We start from the raw sequence: 23310 nt of genomic DNA, 5'->3' as shown, positions 1-23310 counted from the left end.
GATCATGGACTGTAGAATGTAATTATGCTTTTCAAAAAAATTGGCTCTCCCACAGGCCAAAGGGCCATGAATGTAAGATAAACACAATGAAAAATTCGAGTGGAACTTTACCGCAGAGAAGTGAAAATGTCCATGAGGTAAAAAAAATATACATGAATTTAAGGGGAAAATATATAAAGCTAGAGAAATGAATGCAAGATTATGCCAGTCAGGTGACATGGAGAAAGATGGGAATAGCTTGTAAAGGATAAACAGCCTGGTGACCCTGCTGAGCTGAGTGACCATTTTCTGCAAAGCAACAGTGATCACTGCCCTTGTGTACGCTGCTGACACTGCACGCAGCTCCATCTCTGCAAAACCTTCCGTGGGAGGTTAAGTAAATGAACATAAATGTTTCTCACTGGCCATTCATGGTGACACATTACCTTGTGTTCCTTTTGGGAGCATACAGACGTTCAGTGTACCCAATGGAAAGAGCATCTTCCAGACCACCCACCCTGCATATGCACCACCCACTACATGGTCCACCTGTGGATGAGACCACCGGATCCTCGATTTCATCAGCCACCTTAAAATCCAGAGAAATGCCAAATCATCCTCTATGCCAAAGGTTGCTTAAGAGAGGAATTATGAAAACTAAATACGTGCCACAGTGCAGCATTGTACCAATGAAGTGTGCCATGCCTGGTTGATGGAGGTCAGCATGGGTAGGGATGTGCGTAGAGCTCTTGGTGAAGGGGGGGGGGGCTGAATACCAACCAGGGAATTGCCACCTGCTACAGTTAGATGCAATGACCATTGTTGCGAGCTGGGGGCTTGGTACTCTGAGCGATAGAGACATGGAAACGGGCACTATGGCTCTCTGATAATGCATTGACCATCAGCTACCATTTCACGTAAATCCTACATTAATTTCATTTTGTTCTATTCTCCCAATGTTTCCATCAACTTCCCCCAGATTCACTAGGGGCATTTTACTGCAGTCAGTTAACTTACCTACCCACATATCTTGCGGGAGGAGACCGGAGCACCCATGAGCAAAAGAGCACAGGTACAGGGAGAACGCACAGGCAATACTCAAGGTCACAATCACACCTTTCTCTCTGTGTCTATGAACCAGGGGCTATACTGTCTGTACCACTGAGCCTCCTTTGACTTTGGAAGGTCTCTTGCCCATGCTGAATTGGCTCTTTCATTCTTGGAACAATGGTGTTGTCAGGAGCTGAGAGTGATATCACTGTGATTGTGATGTCAAACTGGGTGGAGATGCAATCTGAAATGTTTGTGTGTTCTCACTGTGGCGCTAGAACAAGTCGGGTGGAGGCAAGCATCTCCATGACAGAATAAATGCCCCGCAGACTAGCGCGAGCAAGATCTAGAAAATGACACGGGGCTGAGAAGGAGATTTTCATCCTCTGGTCAGTAAACAATGATTAGCCATGAGGAAAAGGTTGGTGAGCCTGCTCTCCCCTTTTATGTTAAGTGAGCTGATGGAAGTTGACCATGAATGGGATAGAGCTATACACGCAGTTGGGATACCTGACCCTTGTGCACAATATGTGATCAGATGATGCGATTAGGATTGACCTTTGCCTTTGGTCATGTCGACAACCACGACTCAGCTCTTGAGAAATGACGGCTTGTGCTGCTAATGATTCTGGATCTGTTCCATGTCAAGAATGTCTTCCTGAGAGATGGAAAGATTAAATACAAGATGGTGTGTAAAAGGAAAGTTAATCAATGGCAAGTTGATTTGAATCATTTATGTTACTGCCAAATCTATTCGACCACAGTATGGTTGTGTTGTGCTTCCAAATCAAACAATCGTGTCGCAGATTGCAACACGCTGTTCTCTAATTTGTGGCCCAGCAGCAGAACGAAAGCTCTAAATGTGTGGCTGGTTTCCAGATTTGTGAGCCACATTTTAGAACGCTAACGGCTGAGAGAAGGTCAGGAAAAGGCTTAAAGTGGTGCCACGGTGCAAACAATGGGCAAGAACTGGAATTGTTCTTAGAGCAGAGAAAGTTAAGGGAAAGTAATAAATTGAGAGAAACATGGTGCCAAGATAAGATAATTTCATCTGCCTGCACATGATCTACATTCCTGACTTACCTGCATTTTCACGTACTAATCTAAAAGCATTTTAAATGCCACAATTGTGTCTGCCTCCACCATCACCTCTGACAACGTGTTCCAGGCATCCATCGCCCTCAGTGTGGGGGGACGGACGGGGGACAACGACTTGCCCTGCACATCTCCTTTAAACTTTGCCCCTCCACTTTAAAGTTTAATATCCATGAAGTAAAAAGCAGCTATTCTTACCCAGCACAGCCTACAGGTGACTCCAGTTTACACATGATTGGAAATGAAGCTTACCAAATCAGTTCAATGGGAGGTCATTTGAGATGAGCAGTTGCTACTCTGGTACAAACCAAGAGCAGTTATATAACAGGATTTAATTAATTATATTAATTTGATTCTATTAATACTCTGGGTTTTTTTTCTCTTCCCTCTTTTCTCCCATCACTATTTGGCCTCATTGTGCTCCAATAGATTTCCTCCCAGCTGCGATTCTCTGACCCTCAGTCGAAGGAAAGATCAGAACAGGAGTTGCACATAGAGCCAGATTGGATTCAACAGCTCAGACAAATGGAAATCCAGATAAACGTGAGATTCAATCTTTGTGTTCTGCTGGCACCTTTTTTCCTCGTTCCCTGATCTTTCTACTCACCAGATCTCTACCTTTTTGCCCTTTCTCCAGGATGGTGGCTTTGTGTGTGGGTCAGGCAGAGCCACTCCCCAGCCGTTCGGCTCCAGCACCCCTAGTTCAGAGTACGATCAGGTGAACCATGCTGAAGAGCTTCCCGCAGGCTCCCAGGAGGAGGTCTCGGGAATGGAGAACCCACTGATGACATCTTTTGTACCAGGTGCGGGATCGGCAGAAGTGCCTGGAGTTCAGCTCATGCCAGCAGGTATCCGTAAAGTACAAAACATGGCCCATATTTTTCTACGTTTCTCCTACAGAATTACATTGAACCCCTTTGTACAGAAGCACTGGTATTAAAGCTGAATAAAAGTTGCTACCTGCCTCATTCACCTTGCACTTTCAGCATTTTCTGTCATCCTATTTAAATGCATCTTATACTATTTAATTTGCTTGCAAATTGCAGTTCACCTTAACTTTCCCTTGAAAGTTGCATTAATATATGGTGCTGTTTCATTGTTGCTCCACAGTCCTGGAGCTGCCTCCTTGAGAGACCACAGACTTCAGTGGTGTGAAGTCTATAGTTTTCAGTGTAGACAGTAATAACATTGTTACTCAATGTTATCTCAAGGGACAATCGGGCTTGGCCATGTCATTCATCCCCTGACAGTCATCGAGCCTCAAGGAATTTCTCTCAGTGAGTGGGAATATATTCTGATTGCCTCGTATCTAAATAGCTTGAGTTCATTGAAATTTAATTTATGATCCCCAGCTTCAGAGAGATTCCTCAGGTGTGATAACGTATAAGATTTTCCACACTTGGTGAAAATTTTGAATAGTCTCCCCCAAAATGCTGTTAATAATGAATAAATCAGATTATGGATTTTTGTTCAGCAGACTTTCATAAATTTTTGGAGCAGAATTAGGCCCAACAAGTCTACTTTGCCATTCAATCATGGCTGATCTATCTTTCCTTCTCAAAGAATTTATTACTGTTTGAGTAATCAAGGTGGGAAATGAAGTTGTGAAGAATAAATTAGAATGATGTGCTCCTGTTCCTTTTGTTATGGCTTCCACACTGAATCATCTTTTCCTCTTCCATTGTTTGCTCCTATTTGCTTTGTTTCTCTTGTAGCTCCTCACGCAGTACTGGATGGGAGGATGATGGCAGCCCCACCCTCACAGTCGGTAACTGATGGCATCGTTCCCCTGTATTCACCCACTCATAGTTCACCTGGCTTTCCAGGACAATCGCCCAACTCCGCGTTCAGGCAACCTTGCGATCTGTCAAAAGGCCCCTTCTCTCCAGGATTATCCGGGCCTCCGCCTGGACCCCCGGTAGAGGCTCTGCCGACTGTGCAAGAACAGGTTCACGTCAATGCAGGTTAGTGTAAAGCGGCAGATATACGGGTGGGGTACAAGTAATAGGGCATCTAAACTGCATTGGGAACTTATTAACGTGACAGTACTCGGGATACAAGGTGTATTTGTAGCCGCCTTCACAACTTCACACCTAAATCATTCCCATGTAAATATTTATTGAAATGTAAGTGTACTTGTCTAATGAAATGCTTCATCCAATTTATGTGGGCAACATCACCCGACAATACTTTAATGATTTAATCATCTAAAAATAACATTTCTGGACTATTTGGACAAGCAACGAGTTTGTTTACCTTTGCTGCTGAGAATTTAGTGATACAGCACGGAAACGGGCCCATCGGCCCAGAGTCCACACTAACTGCCGATCACCCGTTCACACTAGTTCTGCGTTATTCCCCTTTCTCATCCACTCCTTGCACATTAGAGGCAACTTAGAGGTCAGTAAACTGACAAACTGGAATACCTCCATGCGGAGAAAATACGAACTCCACGCAGACTGCACGAGATCAGGTCAGCCAACCTGTGTTTCTAGCACTGTGGTGCAGCAGCTCTACGTACTGTGCCATTGTGCTGCCAAGATGGGGAATTTTCAATGCAAGTAATAGATTTGGATTTTTATTTGGAAAAACTAGTCTCACTCATGGTCAGTGAAAAAGTTTTTTTTTAAAACAACATTTGATTCACAGATGTCCTTCAGAGAAGCAAGTCTTCTATCCTTACTAATTATGCTTCCACACTCATCAATGTGGTTGATACATAATTTCCAGTGGCAGGTTAAGGACTGGTAATAAATGCTGTCCATACTGATGACAGAATTTTTAAAAATCTTGTTGGCGGATTGATATTAACTAGGCCATTAAGAACTGATTTGCTTTTGAGATTTTTCAAATTAGGATCAATTTAGGATTAATTCTGAGAGCAAATGGTCTGTTGCGATTATTTCCATAGTTATCAAAGAAATCAAATCTTGGTGGCATGACAAAGCTTCCATCTTCCTGTGCAGTAATTTTCTCTTCTTTCTCAGGATCTCCAGAAATGAATTCTATCAATCACCAAATATCGCCAAAAAGACACAGCTTTGGGGAAGCCGGGCAGCAGGATTTCTATGATCAAATGGCCAAAATGGTAAGGCAGCTAGGCTCTAATCTCCAAACAATCATTAGTTTAAAATTTTACTGGGTAAATGTACTGCGCTGGTCTCATCCTGTACTATTGCTGTGTGGCATTGAACATTGTGAAATCCTCCCCTATTCTCCGTGTAGAAGACCTCCTTGTCCGAGCTGTGTTGACAGCTTGCTTGCTGATCTTGAATGCATGTTTGGTACTATTATCCTTGGAGTCTAGGGAAGAAAAATGAAAGCTGGCAGTTTAGGATACAGTTCTGTGGGGTGTGCCCTGGAACCTATGACTTTGGAACCGTTCAGTTTGTTAGCATAATCTATCTTACTGAAAAAAAAGATAAAGCATTGCACTATTTTAAATTGTTGGTTTTTGCAAACTTCTCCCAGTAGTTGATGTCTGGTTACACAAGAGCTGAGGGGGGACCATGTGGACGTTGTCCATTCGATCCTGTAGTCAGTCCTATTGTTATTAGTCTCTGCCTACCCGGTCCTGTTCTTATTTTCTGATTGTCCTTTGGCAACTTCCTTTTATTAATGTTGGACTATCTAGTTTGTTGTGCCTCATTTTCTCTCTTGCTTTCGTCCTTTTATTTTTGAAGAGTGGTGACATATTTGCCACTTTGCATTTATGGGAACTGTTCAAAAGTCAGCGAATCTTTTGAAGATGACAACTATGTACATCTGCTACCTCCAGGGCCATGTTTATTAGAACCTTGGGTGGTGTGAATGTGGAATTCGTTACTGTAGGGAGTAGTAGAAACTGCATTTAAGAGGGAGAAGGAAAAATAAGTTGCACTGTAATAATGAGGAAAGGCAGAAAGTGGCTCAAGTGTTGCTTAAATACCAGCAAGGACCGTTTGGGCCAAATGGTCTTCTGCTCCCCATGTCTCTAAAGGCTCTGAGATGTAGCCCACAGCCAGTGCAATACAGTTTCGAATGACCATTTATCATGCAAGAAACTCAGCAAGTCTTTAACTGTGGAATGCACAATGTCCTCCAAGATCATTCGCTATGTCCTGTCCCCATAAGTTACAGTCCTAGTCTTCATGTGAAGGGGCCTGAATGTGAAGGGAAGCTTATTTCAATGTCCTTGTAGTGGTTAACACCGCTGAACGTTTGTGTCTGAAGCAGGCCCCGGGAAGAAGATCAAGGTCAGCGTCTCAGTCATCTTTGCACATGGTACGCAACTCCTCACTCTCGGTGTAAAGGTTCTGGTGCTTCTATTCCCACCTCAGACTGGTGCATGCTTGGTGAAGGTTCTCTCTGCCTCGGCCACTCTCTTGTGCGTACGCTCTTCTGCGTGCGTGCGAGCGTTCTCTTCTATCTATTCTACAACACTTGAAGCCACCATCATTCTTCCTTAGCTGACGAATCCACAATCCTTAGCTGCTGAAGCCACTTCCTTTGCTGACAAATCTTTGCTTGTAGATCCGATTGCAAGGCCAGTTTGGCATCCCAGTAATTTTGGCACATTGATTGATATACCGCCAGAAGCGGGCTAATCCTTCTGTTGAGTGAACTAGTCTGGGCCAGTGCTAGTTTCCATGCCATGCTGTGGTACAGCACCTCAATAACTGGGTAGACCGGTCCCCTTTGACCTCTATCTTCCATTCCCTTGGATGGAATTATTAAATTCCAGCCAATTTATTATTAAATTCCAGCCAAACGGTGCAAAATTCTGGATGTAGAAACAAAGATCTACAGATGCTGGTTAATACACAGAAGGACACAAAGTGCAGGAGTAACTCAGCAGGTCAGGCAGAACATGGATCTGTGATGGTCTTTGGAGGACATGGATCTGTGATGTTTGGGGTTGCCGCCCTTCAGACCCACTGCTTCTCTCTGGGAAGCATCACTAAATATTTAATGAGATCTGAGGTGAAAGCTACAATTCTTTAATTTTGAGCTGAGTGAGGCAGGTATGAACAGAGCTGGTTATAACCTTTTTAATAATTGTCCAACTCTGACTGTAAGCAACAGATTCTTGACAAACTGAATTGTTTAATTGCCCACACCAGCAAGCTTGGTGGTTTTGAAGATTAAATTGATACTAAATTCTTGGCGTGTAACCTAAACACACTTCAGTCCAGTATCCCTGATCAAATGAGTGCAGGATTTATCCTGCCCCATCACATCGTTTCCTAAAGACCATACACGCACTTATAGACATGTGATACAATGATAAAGGAGTGTTTGTCTCATTCGAGAGAGAGAGCAAGTTGTCTATACTAAATCTTGGCATTAGACGAGGAAAGCAGTGATACAAAACTCCAAAGTTGGCCATTTTGGTTAATACCTCCAAACAAAATAAGCTGCTTGTTGATTGAGTGCTCTGTAATGCCTGGCCTTTCCCCAGCACACATCTATCAATCACATTCCAGTAGTTTTCACAGAACCCCCAGGACTTTCTCAAGGATGTAGGAGAACTATTCCTGTTGTGAAGTGCAACGGAATGATTTGAAGATGGGCGGAGACAGATCATTGAAGCATTAGTCCGGCTCGCATTCAAATTGGGATGCCTCCTGGTTTGCCAGCTGAGGTGTGGATTGTTTCTGGTGTACGAGGCAGGAGCAGAGTGCTGGGCTTGTATCTGGGTGAGGGCTGCCTGGTGTTTTTCCCACGGTGCCTGCTGTGTGACATTGGTCTGCCTTGTTTCAGCCATACGGGAGGCGCTCGAGAACTACCTCCGAGTCATCCAACCACAGCATGGGCCGGGAGAGGCGTCGATCGGCGGCTAACCAGCCAACACTTCCACCCCAGCCAGAGGCTGTTGCCAGCAACACTCAGGAGGGAAAGAAGGAACCTAAACGGGAGCAACCAGAGAGCAAAAAAGGAAAGGTAAAAAGACTACTGAGTCGGTTGTATACTTTGACAAAATAATACACAATGCTGGAGTAACTCAACGGATCAGGCAGCATCTCTGATTAAAAAATGGCACAATGCTGGAGTAACTCAATGGATCAGGCAGCATCTCGGGAGGACGTGTATAAGTGATGTTTCAGGTCAGGACCCTTCAGACTGAATGTAATGTAGGGAGAAAGACAAACTCCGACAAACTAGTCGATGGTCTAGAAAGCATTGTTGTCACCTAGACACCCTTGATCTCCAAATAGGCACAGATCTTTCACCTCTCTGCCCCTAACCCACTCTGCATCTAAAAATGCACATTTTCACACTTTTTCTGATTCTGCTGCAGTCGTTGACCTCAAACATATATTTCTCCACATCCTCCTGAATATCCCCAACAGTTTGTTTTCATGGGTTGGAAGTGGCAAGGTTGGCATTGCGGTGGTCACAGCTGCCTCGATACCTTCTAGTTCTTGTAGCAGCCATTGAGGAATTGCATGTTGTTCCCGAGAAGAAAATGTTGATTTTAATAGAACAAATAAAGGATAAACTATTTCTACTAGTTGGTATCCAGAGGGCAGCTTGCAATTTGTTTGTTTACACAATTTATATTCTGAAAATGTGGAGGATTCAAATGCAACTAATCTTTGACTGGAAAGGGCTGAGAGGTGGCAACAATGAGGCAGATGGTCACCACCAATAAAGGGCCTTTACTTCCAAGTCAGAATGGGAGCATTGAGATGGTATTCTATTTATTTGTTTGTTGCATCGTGTTTGTCTTCACGGGTACATGTTCCACGGTGGGGCGGGTGGTTGCAGGGAGGGGAGCAGCTGGTGAAGTGAGCTTGCTGTAGCCGAGGGAATCCGGTCAGGACTGTGGAGGATGGAGTGAGGCTCCCTGCCATGCATAGCATCCTTTCTCAGCATTGCATTCAGTTGGCAATAGGAATGATATTATCTATGAATGCTATTACGACGGTCTACTCTTTCTTCGGGCCTTTCTTTTAATTTGAGAATGCAGAATATTGTTTCTGGGAATGGAGCATCTTTGATTTCAGGAGCCTGGAATTCAATCAAAAGTTCCTAATAGGGTACAGCAAAATGGCGTAGTGTTTCTTCTCCTTGCCTTCCCTCCTTTAGCGCAAACTTCATGACCCGAACAAGAATTGCATTTGTTTTCTACTTCCCTTCGCTACACTTCTTTGGATGAACTGAATCCACGATGTGTTTGCATTGAGGACAGAGTTCAATAGCATTCTAATTTGTACCTGTCTCAAAATGATCTGCTGGTGTGGGTGTTCATTTGGGTCTATGAATTGAACACTTGTTTGGGGAGAGGGGTGGCAGGTGTTGTATCAACTGCTGCTTTATTGGTGTAATATATTAGTATAGGGTTGTGGTCCTGCTGGCTGTAAAGTTAGGCAGTTATCTTTTCTAATGACTTTGAACGTAGGTTGACCCATGCCGGCTAGGGTCGTAAAGAAAATTCAGGTGTGTTTACTTGACACAGTTGTTGAGACTGCTGCTTCTCCTTCCTCAGGCAGGGAATTAAAAATTATTTCTTTTAAAAAGACACTCATTTTTGGTTTTTCTCTGTGCCTCAGGGTGGGTGGCTAAGCTGGTTACGGTCCAGCAAGAAGAATGAAGCCCATTTACCAGATGACAAAAATAAATCGGTGAGTGCTTGTCCAGGCAGTGAAGTGGTGAGGAAGGGGGGGAGATGGATGATGGCGATTCTGCTGAGGTCCTCTAGAAAAGGTCCTGATACTCTGGGCTAAGCAGCAGTCTTTGTGTGGTGCATCTTTTGGGATTGACATTGGGTGTGGGAAGGGCAATTGACTGTAGGAAGGACCCCTGCGGAGGTTAAGCTATAGAAGCCGGGTACGGCAGAGACTGAGAGGGTATGTGAGAATTGAGAGGGGCAGAACGAGGGAGTCGGCTGTCCAGGAGAGAGGGACGGGGAGACTGAGGCACCCAAAGAGGTTGACGGAGATGATTGGTGGGGAGGGGGGGGGGGGTGGGAGGGAAGAAGAGATGGAGGGGAACTGAGGAAAGGAATGTGTGCTGGAGTTTGTTGATAAGCATTCAGTGGATGGCCAAAGTGCACCAGTGTGTACTTGGTCTGTGTCCGTCTGACTGTATGTTTGCTAAGTCTGTGCATCTGTCTCCTATCATCTTGGGCATCCCTGCCATGGGACCAAGATTTCACCCTCAAGACTGCTTGGCAGCTGGTTTGCAATGTCTATCGCAAGATATAAGAAATGGCGCACAAGTAGCCTCTCTTCCTCAGTGGAAGCAAGTCATCTTCTCACTTGAGAGACTGCCATGGAAGATGATTTTGAGGATGGAAGTGGTCTCTCTGAGGGAACACTCAACTGCTATCTGACTTGCTGACACATTTGTACATGACGGTGTCGATTGTAGTTTTACGTTCTTCCTCAAATCATCCTTTTTGCTTAGAATGGTTGTCAGTGTTGGGCAAGGACATGCTCATTTGAGCAGAATTCTCCGCACCTAAACATGTCTGCTGGGTGTCAGGTACATGAGAGGGATTGTTTACTGTACTACAGTCAGCTTTGGGTTGGAGCACGAGATCTGAACTATTTGTCTCCAATCTTATGCCTAGATTGTGTGGGATGAGAAGAGGCAACGATGGGTGAACATGAATGAACCAGAGGAAGAGGTAAGTGTGCAGAGATGATCCTGCTGAGTACCTTTATTCAATTTAGTGATGTGGGCATTGCTGCTACCCTGCCATGGTGGTGTGAGCTGTTGCCTTGCCATCCTGCCGATAGTTTTATTCAATGGTAGCTTCAGCAGGTAAGTAGAAATCCACCACAATGGTGTATAGGAAAGAACTGCAGATGCTGGTTTAAATCGAAGGTAGACACAAAATGCTGGAGTAACTCAGCGGGACAGGCAGCATCTCTGGCCAGAAGGAATGGGTGATGTTTTGGGTCTTCCTGAAACATCATCCATTCATTCTCTCCAGAGATGCTGCCTGTCCCGCTGAGTTACTCCAACACTTTGTGTCTACCTTCAACCACAATGGTGTTGGATTGAAATCATATGTCTACAGCTGGCAAGTAATCTTCCCTGCAGTTGTTAGTAATCTAGATGGGTTTTATGATACCGTTTATAATTGAATTCACACAGCTCATGGTGTGATGTGAATGGATATTCAAACCATGTAAATGTTGATGTCATGACTGAATGATCTGAGGAATGTTAGTTTTTAATATTCACACAGAACAAGGGGCCACAGTTTAAGAATAAGGGGTAGGCCATTTAGAACTGAGATGTTGTGAATCTGTGGAATTCTCTGCCTCAGAAGGCAGTGGAGGCCAATTCTCTGAATGCATTCAAGAGAGAGCTAGATAGAGCTCTTAAGGATAGCAGAGTCAGGGGGTATGGGGAGAAGGCAGGAACGGGGTACTGATTGAGAATGATCAGCCATGATCACATTGAATGGCGGTACTAGCTCGAGTGGCCGAATAGCCTCCTCCTGCACCTATTGTCTATTGTCACAGCGGGAGGAAATGGTGTGAGGAGTTTTCAACCAAGCCACAGTATGCTGAGTTAACAGGTCTTAAACCAGTGACAGTAGATCGTATCACACTTGACTACGTGTCAATGGGTCAGGGAAATGGAAAATCAAGCTGGGTCCTGCTCTTGTTGCCATTTAATGATGGTGGTTGAGGGCAGGATATGGAAAGGGTCAATCCTGCTGACGATCACTGTCCACAAACTGCAGTTTATTTACTCGAGGGCGATCTGTCCTCGTGGCATCGCTGCCAAGAGAGGGAAGTTGGAGGAGAAACTGTGTGACAAGGTGCCAGGTGAATGTGACAGGTGGCCGAGGGGACGATGTGTATGACTGGAAAGGTAAGTGGTGGTTGTGAACATGGTTGGTGGTGCACTACTCGGGAATCATGGGGGCCATCTACTCTGGAGCAACCAATGCAAGTTTGATTTATGCATCTGCACATTGCAGCTTAGAAGTTGAACACGAATTGGAGGTCAAATACCAATGAATAATTGTTTCGATTTATTAAAACTTTTAAACATCGATAAATGTAAGATTTGTTGGACACGGTTTAAAAAGACCTTTGATGGTCCAAGTCCATCGGTACAGTTTTGGGGACAGGGCACGGGGTTCTGACATCTGATGCCCCATTCGCTCCCAGAGGAGTCAGGAATTTGTTGAATCATATGGCACTGCCAAGAATGGGAGAACTAATTTAAACAATATTGCCCACACTTGGAGTATGAAGCGAGTTGTTGGAGGTTGCTAATAATTAGCACTTCGTTACTTGTATTTTTGCAGAGTAAACCTCTCCTACCACCGCCAAGCCTACCCATGCCTAGCCTTCCCTCGGGTTCAAGTCCTTCGTCTTTTGGCAGCCATCCATCTGTCAACAGGTTCTCCAGGAAAGCAGGTGAGGTTTTGGGTGAGGAACTGTTTTCCACTGCCTTTGCCAAACTGAATGTTAACTCCCATTTCTGCACAAAATATACCGTTCATTCAGATGCCTAACATACTTAACCAATGATGTACTTTTGAGGTGTATTTGTTGATGGTATGCAAGAAATCTAGCAGGCAATTTTGCCTACATGGAGGCCCTGGTGATGGGTTCAATTTTTGGACAGCATAGGCAAAGACAGCACAGAAAGAAACTGTCTGAGGCCACACAGCTCATCAAACACCAATCTAGGCTAATCCTACCCTACCCATGTTACTCTCCTCACTTTCCCATCAACACCCCAGACTCTACCACCAGCTACCCACTAGGGGGCAATTTACAGCTCCAATTAAACCTAACAATCTGCGCATTTTTTGACTGGGAGGAAACTGAAGCACCCTAAGGAAAAACCACTTGGTCTCGGGGAGAGTGTGCAAATGCCACACAGACAACACTGGAGGTCGGGCTCCAACCCGACTAAGGCAGCAGCACTGGCAGGTACGCTGCTCCTAAAGGGGAGAAAGGGATACAGGAGAATTCTCTGCCATGGGATCTTTCACATTTAAATAGCAGAAATTCTCTCAACCCACATTGTTGTGGTATTCTGACTTTTTGACACTGTCTTAATTCCACTGATGGTCTCATGAGGTCAATGGTTCAGTATGCATGTACCTCAAATGTCCAAACCCGTGGTTCCCCTTGTGCTAACAATTAAGATGTGATCACACTTGGTCACTGTTCTTTTGGAAGACAGGAGGAAGAGGAAGCCGTTCAGTGCAATGTTTTTTCTGCCTTTCAGTTGGATTTGGTTTGATCTGTGGTTCAAATTAATTTACCCATCTTTTTCTCTATATTCCTGGATTCTCGATAGTCAACAAAAAACATTAATCTCAGATGAAAGACAACAAACGACTCAAAAGCACTCTGCATTTTAGAGATTTGGGTTGTAGATTTTCGCTATTATATAATTTTCCTCCTACAATGACCGTGCTCTAATTCTGTTATACCTCTTGTGCTACTCTCTTTCTGTACAACAGAACCGCACTTCCTTGTTTCTCTATTCCATTCCTCTAACAGTAAATTCCATCATAAGAACATAACATGTTGGAGAAATCCAGCTGTTTCTCTGCACAATGCTCTGTCCTGCTGATATTTTGGTCCTGTGATCTTTGGAGCCTCTTTTGTAAATTAAAAGCAAAAGTAGGTCATTCGGCAGTTCAACACTATCGTGGATGATCCTCTCTCACTTTGCTTTCTATTAGCCAGTTTGTTTCAATTTCATTTCCTGGACACTGGTTCTTAATATTCCATGTGAATCCCTAAAGTTCAAATTATGTGCTTCTACAGATTTGAATTTCTTGCCATTTAGAAAATGTTCCCATTGTATTCAGAGAATTATCTCTATATTTGAACACTTGCTCAATGAATTTTCTGCTTTCTTCCCTCTTTCCCTCCCCAACAATAGGTACAAAAGCTCGTTATGTGGATGTACTGAATCCCAGTGGACCCCGAGCAAATGGGGGTCTCCCACCTCCGGTGGACCTCTTTGCCCCCCTAGCACCAATGCCTATCCCCCCCAATCTGTTTGTACCGGTACCAGGTATGATACAGTTCTCATTTGTGTACCTATTACTCTTTGGATATTATGGCTCCACCTTTGCAGCCCTGAACTACTGGGTTTTCCCAATAAATGCTTGCATCTTTTCATGACCTTGGACAGGTCAGCGATTTACAGCAAATAAAATAACTTGGTTATTGTTTGGTTGCAGTTTCTTGCATTAAATGTAGCAAAAAATAATTCTAGAAACAAATGTAATAAATCAGTTTTTATTGTTGGTTGAGAGTTAAGTATTGGTCCAAGACATGACAACTTGCCTACTTTACAATAAGAGTCCCATGATATATTGTGCACCCTTATGACAAATACCTACATTTCATATTTATCCCTCAGCCCTGTCAATCTCTGCTACACAGGATAATCATCTTGAATCCTATATTTACTCTAATTTGATAATGCTGCCCTTACCCACTATTGAGAAAAGTTGAATAGTTTGGAGAGTGTTTATTAATTGTCAAAGTCCGTGTGTTGTAACAATCCTCTGAGGTGTAAGGGTCCATGCATGGGATTCATTGCTTCTACTTTCTTGCTCAGCTGTTAATATTCTGATGCTTGGTTTGTTGCCACCCTGGCTGGCATTGTGGTTTAAACCACTCTTCATACCATCTCGGCCACGGTGCTTGTCAGAACTAAATTAATGCCCCTGTTTGCCATTTTTGCAGGTGAGGGACCTCTGCCCCCTGAAGGAAGTCCAGCAGAGATGTCACAATCCATGGAGCAGATGAACTCTGAGGCAAATTTACAGGCTCAGGTACTAAATTGTCTATTGGATTTATTGCTGATTATTAATGAATACAAATTTTGGTCTTCTCGATCAGTGGAAATATGTTAATCTGGGCAACCTTTCATAATTATTAAGGTCTTGATAAATTCATTATTTGTGTTCCATTACCATTAATATTTGTGTGTGTGTGTGTCCCTCCATGTTTTTGGGTATTTTGTCTCACTATGGTATAGGTTCCTACTGAGCCAGATGCCTTCTTGTGGCTGTGAAGGTGTGAACCTTGTCTCCTGTGTCCTTGTGTTGTACAGTACCAGCAGGGTGATTTAGGCTGGAGAATTGTCTTATCTGAAAGTTGACTCCTTTCCCCTGACAACTCGAGTCTTTTCTGTGTTCACCCAGTTGTGCCAACCTTCAGGTACAGACCGGTGATTGAAGCCAGTACATAACTTGTCTCTGTGAATCACTCCTCTATCTGCTCAGCTCTGCACATCCAGAAAGGTTGAGGACCAACATTGTAATGTCCAGTGTAGACATTTTCCCTGAAATAAAAAGAATGAAATCTAGAGCAATCTTATACACACACAACCATGAAGCTGTTGAACTGATGCACTACAAACCTGAACTATATTCTGCACTCTGTATCTTCCTCTTTGCTTCAACTATTGTACTTGTCTTGTTTGTATATTTGATCTGTTTGGATAGCATGCAAAACTTTTCACTGTACAATAAACCTAACCTAGTAGATATCTTCAGTAACAGAAAATGGAAAGGGTGACCTTATCAAAGGGGATAGGGTCATGAGGGCCATGAATAAGGTGAATGTTCACAGCCGTTTTCCCAGGATAGTGGTTTCTATAACCAGAGGGCATAGGCTTTAGGTAAGAGGGCCCTTGGGGCCAAGGCTATCACTCGGAGCGTGGTCTATATCTGGAATAAACTGCCGGGAGAAGCTGTGGATACAATTACTTTTAAAAGACAGCTTTACAGATACATGGATAGGAAAGGTTTAGGGAGCCATGCACGCAAATGTGACTAGTCCCATATGGCAACTTGGTCAGCACGGACAAAGCAGGCAAAAGGGCCCGTTTCCATGCTGTTCAGCTCAATGGCTCTATGTACAGATTGAAGGAAGAAAAACAAGATGGCAACCAATTTTCCTTATGGATTGCTTTCTCTTTTTCTAAATTCCAAATATTGGTTCACTGAGCCCGAGCACTTCAAGTCATAGTCAGACAGTATGGAAACGGGCCCTTCAGCCCAAAGTGCTGTTGCCAACCAAGATGCTCCATCTGTGTTTGGCCCATATCCCCCTTAAACCTTTCTATCCATGAACCTGTCCAAATGTATTTTTAAATGTTTTTACGGTACTTGGCCCATCTATCACCTGCTCATTCCATATACCCATCATTCTGAGTGGGGGAAAGTTGCTCCTCGGGTTCTTATTAAATCATTCCCCTTACACCTTAAACTTATGTCCTCTGGTTCTTGATTCCCCTACTCTGGGTAAAAGGCGCTCTGCCTTCACCCTATCTATTTCCCTCATGATTTTCTACATCTCTATAAGATAACCCCCCCCCCCCCCAGCCTTCTGCGCCCCAATTAATAAAGTCTTAGCTTGCCCAACTTCTCCCTCTAGATCAGACCCTCAAGTCTGCAGCGGTAAGCCATATTACTGCTGAACTGTGCAGTCATGAACAGCCACAGGGATTACTGATGTTGCACATTTCTCCTACACAGAGTCAACAAATTGACTAACAGTAGTCCCATTACACATGTGGAGAAGTCCATCTTTTCATTAAAACTTAATTGTGAGAGCTGTCTTTCTCTTTATTCTCCTGCTAAAAATCTCTTCTATTCTGAAGGTGCCTCCTTTTTGTGAGATTTGGGTTTTATCAGTGAAGTTTGTTTTTCATTGTTTTCAAACACACATACACGCATAGACAGAAGAGAGATAGTTTCCGGATAAACTGCTCACGTTGACAGAGAGATGAGCACAGCAACAGAGCTTTTCACATAACACTTGTACCTTTTATGACACCTGAGGGCAGGTGGTTTGGTGTCTAAGATCTGATCCGATAGATGGAATTTTTGGTTTCGTAATCCTCCAGCTCTGCACAGAGTGGAGAATTACAAGCTTGTGTCTCAAATGGTTCTTGAACCCATGGCATTTTTTAGTTGGATGAGCGTAGCCCACTGTAATGCTTCTTCCCATCCCAGTTCGTACCATTACAATCTCCAAATTGAACCGCGGCATGCCGGCCAATACAGCGGTGACCACACTTCAAACGAAACTTGGTTGTAATGCACTTCAAAGTGTCGAGGTTGTGAGAAACGCAGTAATAATGCCTTTCTTTGCCATGATGCAACCTGTTTAATGTTGACCTGTTTTGCAGGTCCCTCCACCTGCACAAGGAGGCTCTGCACAAGGAACTGTTCAGTTTTACAATCCTGCTCAGTTTGCCCAAGTAAGTAGTTTGGTTTTAGTTAATATAAGTTCTGCTTCACACTATGGTTTAAATCTTGGTAATGTTGGTATAACTATGAACATGTGTTTTAGACCTTGAAAATATTCCATTGCCAATATTTAATGTTCAATTCCAAGAGAGCTGTGCTTTGGATTATAGAAGGTACTATAAAGGAAGCCATCACCCCATCATGGCCAAAAGAGGCATCCAGCCCTTTTCCATTTTTCAGCCACACCTCATCAACTATCTTTTAAAAGCATTAAGGGGTTCTGCTTATCAGGGAATGCCGTTTTCTGGGTGGGAGTAAGATGTGGCGAGGAAACATCCTCCTATCTATCCTTTCCAGGACTTTCATAATCTTATCCACCTCAGTAAGGCTTAGAGGGATCTCAGCCAAAGTGGGCAAACGGGACTGACACTGACTCAAAATCATTGCTCAGCCTCGTGTTCCAATGAAAAGAACTCTAACCTAGCCAGTCCAGCCATGCAATTAAAATTCTCCAGCCTTTGCCACATCTGATAAAACCTTTCTCCTCTCCAGTGCTATCACAACACTCTTGGACTGTGCACACACTGTACTCTTGCTGTTGCCTAACTACCTTTACGCAGAGCTGACGTGGCAACCTACTCTTCCAAGTTTCAATAAATGTAATTATACTGGGTCTTACGACTCTTATTTAACTGTCGTGACCTTTAGACAAGCATATGGATATGTTAGAAGTGGATTGCCCACAGGCAGAGGAGATTAATTTAACTTGGCATCATGTTTGGCACAGACACTGGGCCAAAGGGCCCGTCCCTTTGCTGTACTGTTCAATGTTTTATCTTTTGGGATTTCTGAGCATGCAGTCCAAAATCCATTTATTAAGTCTTCCAAAATGTACCTTTATCTAACCCATGCTGTACTTGCCCTGGGTTATTTGGTACAGTGTGGGAGAGGTCAAACGAAAGCAGCACTTGCTTGGCAGTATTTGATGGGTCAGTAAGGAAGGGTATTCTGCTTTGGATCAGTGATGTTTCTGTCCTGGGAAAGCTGTACTTGACGGAACCGTTGAACAGCATAATCCATTTCTATGCTTCTGTTACTAACTGATAATTTGACCTCTAATTTCCAGCCCACAGCCAGCACTACAGCTTCTCGACCAGGACGGTTTGGGCAAAGAAAATATCCAACGCTAAAATAAAGAAATCTAAAACGAACCCTGGAAAAAATAATATTGTAAACCCATAATAGGGATGGATGCAGGTGATGTGTTCTGGGCAAATACAGGTGATTAAACCAGACGGATGTATGTTTAAAAACATTAAATTGTAAGGGCTCCAAGACAGGACGATTTTTGAGCTGCAAACCTCATTGAGAGGTGCCTAGGGATTGAAAATGACCCTGTATAAAATACAATGTTTTTTCCAGAAGTTGGGAGCTGCTGTATGTGGAGGGCTTGCAGTCACATTGCATTGCGATTTGAAAAGAAATGCATACCCTCTGAATGTGACTGTAAACGTGAGAATGTCTACCATGAAGTCAAAATGGCGTAAGCAGATAATGGCACACCCAGACAAGCCCAGCTCTAACTTTTAGTTTGGCGGTAACATTTGTTTCAAAACAGCAAAAATGTACTTGAAGTTTTTCTTTGGCGGGGGGGGGGGGGGGGGGATTCCCGAGGGAGGGTTAACAGATAGAAATGATTAATAGATTGACTCTGACCATTTGTATTTGGGTAATATATATAAGGCTGTTGTAAAAGAGTACTGTATAGCCAGATCCACCTGTTGTACATTAATACTTTGAAATATCTGGAGTACAGTGTGAATAAATTTTAGAGATGTAATATAGAAGTTCTCTCTCTCTCTCTCTTATTCTGGAAGATGGCGTGACAGACATGGCAGGAGGTGGTTAGAATTTTTTAACTACTTAAGGGGAGTGGGGGCAGGGGCCTCAAACTCAAAGCCCCTCAAACTCAACAGTATTCCGAAGGTGATATGCTAATTTGTATGTTAGGCAGCAACATACAAAATCACCATGAAAATGCAGTGCAATTTTGGAATCGTAATGTACAGAATGAAATCAGCTGATCTAATGCCCTTCAATGTGATTTTCTTTCCCCACCCCCTCTTTACCCTCTTGCCTCCAACCTAACCCCCAGACCCAGTCTTTAACTGTATCCCAATGTTGCTGTTTTTTTGATTCCAAAGAACTACTTTCTCTTGTGAAGACTGCACAGTATTTCAATTTCGGAGGCTTTCTTGCCTAAGGAGTTTATTTTCTTATGTTTTAAGGATGCACACTGTAAAATGAAATAAAATATTTTGCGTTCTGGAACACTTTTAACTATTTGCTGGGACTGCATTTTGTTGTAAGACAGTGACTGCAATTCCATCGAAATTCCCCATGTAAACCCAGCTGACCTTGGAACAGCAGTACAAATGCACAACGCAAGATGCAGACCTCCTATTAGTTGAAATCTATTAACAGTGCAAAGCCCTGGAGAGAATTCAAGAGAAATTTACTGCAACCAGAGGATTTGGCTACGAGAAACTACAGTTCAAATCAATATCTTGTTTAGGAATGTCTGAGGGAGCGATTCAAAATTGAGACCTTTTTGACATAAAAATCTAGTTCCAAACAGCCCCGAATGAAGGAATGGCAACAAATTAATATGCACTAAAAAATCACCCTCTGTTGGATCTAGATGCCGTTGCGGAAACAATGGAGGAGTTAGATGATGTAAAGGCTCTAAGAGGAGGTGCATACATATGAGAAGGGCAACATAAATGGTGCTCTTTGCAAACGTCAAACCAAAGCAGTAACAATTCAGATTGATGTTAATTAGCCATTGCCTCACAGTCAGAGGCCCAGGCTCAATCTTTACCTCAAGTGCAATGCTATCTTGTGTGCAGTTTGCACGTTCTCTGTGATCTCTGGTTTCATCCCACATCCTAAAGGCATGCAGGTTGATTGGCAAAGTGGCCACTGCAAATTGCCCTGACTGTAGGTGACTTGTAGCACCCTGAGGGCAGGAGATAAGAATGTGGAGAGAATACTAAGTAGGATTAATGAACGGGTTGCCTGATGGATAGTGCATATTGGTGAGTTGAAGCATTCCTTTGGGCGCTACATCTCTCTCTGAGATAAGAGAAGGGTTACATTAAATGGGGTCAGATAAAATGACCTGTGCTTTGTGCTATTAATGTAAACTATTTTGTGCAGTGGCATTTGGTGGAATTTGTCTTGTATCTCAAGTCTCAAAATCAAAATGCAGATGCTGGAAAACCAAAACTGAATGCTGGAAACACTCAGGTCAAGCAGCATCAGTTGAAAGGAAGGTTGCAACATGTCCAGGTGCAGTATGAAGTAACAGCACCTTAATTCCTGCCTGGCCACATGAAGTCTTTCACACTTGCTAGCAAACTCTCTAACATTAGGTGACTTGCATTTTCTATCTATATCCAAAGTGCCCAGTCCTGCTGTAAGTCATCCATTTTTTCTTCTTCATTAGTGCATCTTAACTTGTTCGGTATGTCCCACACCCTTGCTGTGTGCACACATTTTAACCTCTGCCTCTCCTATTGAATGGAGGACCACCTGGCAATCTGGGCCTTGCCTCTCAGATTCACTTTTTTCCCAATCTATCCTTCCCTCACCCTCTCTGCAACTTGTTCTAATTTGTTTCCCCATCTTTCTGTTCTGACTAAGCATCTGTTTCTCTTGCCCCAGAATGGTACCTGCATTTGTGTTTCTACCATTTTGTTTCAGTTAAAAGTTGAGTCATTTTATATTTGCAATTTATTTTTCAAACCGTCCCATCCTTCTCATTCCCAAGTTATTCTTGTTATCTATTCTCGTACATGAGTTGATCTACCATGTTTCTAGCACTCACCTACTTGAGAGATAAATTACTAATCATTTAACTTACCAATCATCTGTGGGAGGTGGAGGAAAACACAGAACACACTGAAGTTTGTGCAAACCTGGCATGGACAGCATCTGAGGTAATGACCATTTAATCTAATCATGACGCTTGAGGATTATTGGCCTGGTATCCTGTTCCTATTCCCATGGGATCTCATGCATTTAATATTCACCTGAACTGTCAGAAGTTTGATTTGTTTGCAAATACAATGACCTTGCAGGTCACCCTGTTGTGATCGGTCAGTGAGGGTCAAACCTCATCTAGCCTCATTCATCTGAGATGATTCCCGGACAGCATTTAATCCAGTCATCCTGTTGAACTGCAGTTTGTGACGATAGCTTGTAACTGACCTCAGAAATTGCACTTTCTCAGTACTCCCAATCAATGGCAAGGCTTTGTGAGGGTTTTCTGTATTCGAATGGGCAGGAGATACAGTGGTGCAATGAACCTTAATGGAAAGCTCAAATATGACTTTCAGAAAGCCTTCGACAAGGTTCCACATTGGAGATTAGTGGGCAAAATTGGAGCACATGGTATTGGAGGTAGGGTACTGACATGGATAGAAAATTGGTTGACAGACAGAAAGCAAAGAGTGGGGATAAATGGGTCCCTTTCAGAATGGCAGGCAGTAACTAGTGGGGTACCGCAAGGCTCGGTGCTGGGACTGCAGCTATTTACAATATACATTAATGACTTGGATGAAGGGATTAAAAGTACCATTAGCAAATTTGCAGATGATACAAAGCTGGGTGGTAGTGTGAACTGTGAGGAAGATGCTATGAGGTTGCAGGGTGACTTGGACAGGTTGTGTGAGTGGGCGGATGCATGGCAGATGCAGTTTAATATGGATAAGTGTGAGGTTATCCACTTTGGTGGTAAGAATAGGAAGGCAGAGTGTTATCTGAATGGTGTCAAGTTAGGAAAAGGGGACGTACAACGAGATCTGGGTGTCCTAGTGCACCAGTCACTGAAAGGAAGCATGCAGGTACAGCAGGCAGTGAAGAAAGCCAATGAAATGTTGGCCTTCATAACAAGGGGAGTTGAGTATAGGAGCAAAGAGGTCGTTCTGCAGTTGTACAGGGTCCTAGTGAGACCGCACCTGGAGTACTGTGTGCAGGTTTGGTCTCCAAATTTGAGGAAGGATATTCTTGCTATTGAGGGCGTGCAGCGTAGGTTTACTAGGTTAATTCCCGGAATGGTAGGACTGTCATATGTTGAAAGACTGGAGCGACTAGGCTTGTATACACTGGAATTTAGAAGGATGAGAGGGGATCTTATCGAAACGTATAAGATTATTAAGGGGTTGGACACGTTAGAGGCAGGAAATATGTTCCCAATGTTGGGGGAGTCCAGAACAAGGGGCCACAGTTTAAGAATAAGGGGTAGGCCATTTAGAACTGAGATGAGGAAAAACGTTTTCAGTCAGAGAGTTGTTAATCTGTGAAATTCTCTGCCTCAGAAGGCAGTGGAGACCAATTCTCTGAATGCATTAAAGAGAGAGCTAGATAGAGCTCTTAATGATAGCGGAGTCAGGGGGTATGGGGAGAAGGCAGGAACGGGGTACTGATTGAGAATGATCAGCCATGATCACATTGAATGATGGTGCTTGCTCGAAGGGCCGAATGGCCTCCTCCTGCACCTATTGTCTATGTACCCTATTTTACTGTCCGATTCATCTTTATCAAGTTGTGAATATTGGACTTTGTCGCTGGAACTGTTGTCCTGAGAACTATAACTATCTTCCCCTTTGCTCTACCTATTGTACTTTAGTTTGGATTGATTGCATTTATGTAGAGTATTATCTGATCTAATTGGATACCATACAAAACAAGGTTTCTCACTAGACAGTCACAATGCTGGAGTAATTCAGCGGGACTGGCAGCATCTCTGGAGAGAAGGAATGGGTGATGTTTTGACACGAGACCCTTTTTCAGACTGATGGAAAGGGAGGGGTCGGGACAGAGATAGAATGTAGTCGGAGACAGCAAGACTGGCGGGAGAACTGGGATTGGGGAGGGGATGGAGAAAGGGAAAGCAAGGGCTATTTGAATTTAGTGGTCAATCTTCATACCGT

General features: G+C 43.5%; 1 protein-coding gene across 4 annotated transcripts in view; it reads left to right on the top strand.

The window, feature by feature from the left end:
* The window catches only part of sec16a (SEC16 homolog A, endoplasmic reticulum export factor), a 53518-nt gene extending 34559 nt beyond the window's left edge, over positions 1 to 18959 (top strand). For 2 of the 4 annotated variants that reach the window (XM_078425867.1, XM_078425864.1), the window contains 12 exons: positions 2554 to 2667; positions 2762 to 2972; positions 3840 to 4088; positions 5112 to 5212; positions 7867 to 8046; positions 9660 to 9731; positions 10682 to 10738; positions 12383 to 12494; positions 13984 to 14118; positions 14799 to 14887; positions 17254 to 17325; positions 18441 to 18959. In XM_078425867.1, the coding sequence (XP_078281993.1) occupies positions 2554 to 2667; positions 2762 to 2972; positions 3840 to 4088; positions 5112 to 5212; positions 7867 to 8046; positions 9660 to 9731; positions 10682 to 10738; positions 12383 to 12494; positions 13984 to 14118; positions 14799 to 14887; positions 17254 to 17325; positions 18441 to 18509 (1461 nt within the window). In that variant the 3' untranslated portion in view covers positions 18510 to 18959. Of the gene's footprint in view, positions 1 to 2553; positions 2668 to 2761; positions 2973 to 3839; positions 4089 to 5111; positions 5213 to 7866; positions 8047 to 9659; positions 9732 to 10681; positions 10739 to 12382; positions 12500 to 13983; positions 14119 to 14798; positions 14888 to 17253; positions 17326 to 18440 lie in introns of all 4 variants that reach the window. The other 2 variants (XM_078425865.1, XM_078425866.1) reach the window with 2 other exon arrangements.
* Positions 18960 to 23310: the final 4351 nt, after the last annotated feature.

This window comes from Rhinoraja longicauda, chromosome 31, assembly GCF_053455715.1.
Source record: "Rhinoraja longicauda isolate Sanriku21f chromosome 31, sRhiLon1.1, whole genome shotgun sequence".
Taxonomy (NCBI): Eukaryota; Metazoa; Chordata; class Chondrichthyes; order Rajiformes; family Arhynchobatidae; genus Rhinoraja; species Rhinoraja longicauda.
The sequence above is the reverse complement of the archived record's forward strand: the minus strand, read 5'-3'. Positions and strand labels throughout refer to the sequence as shown.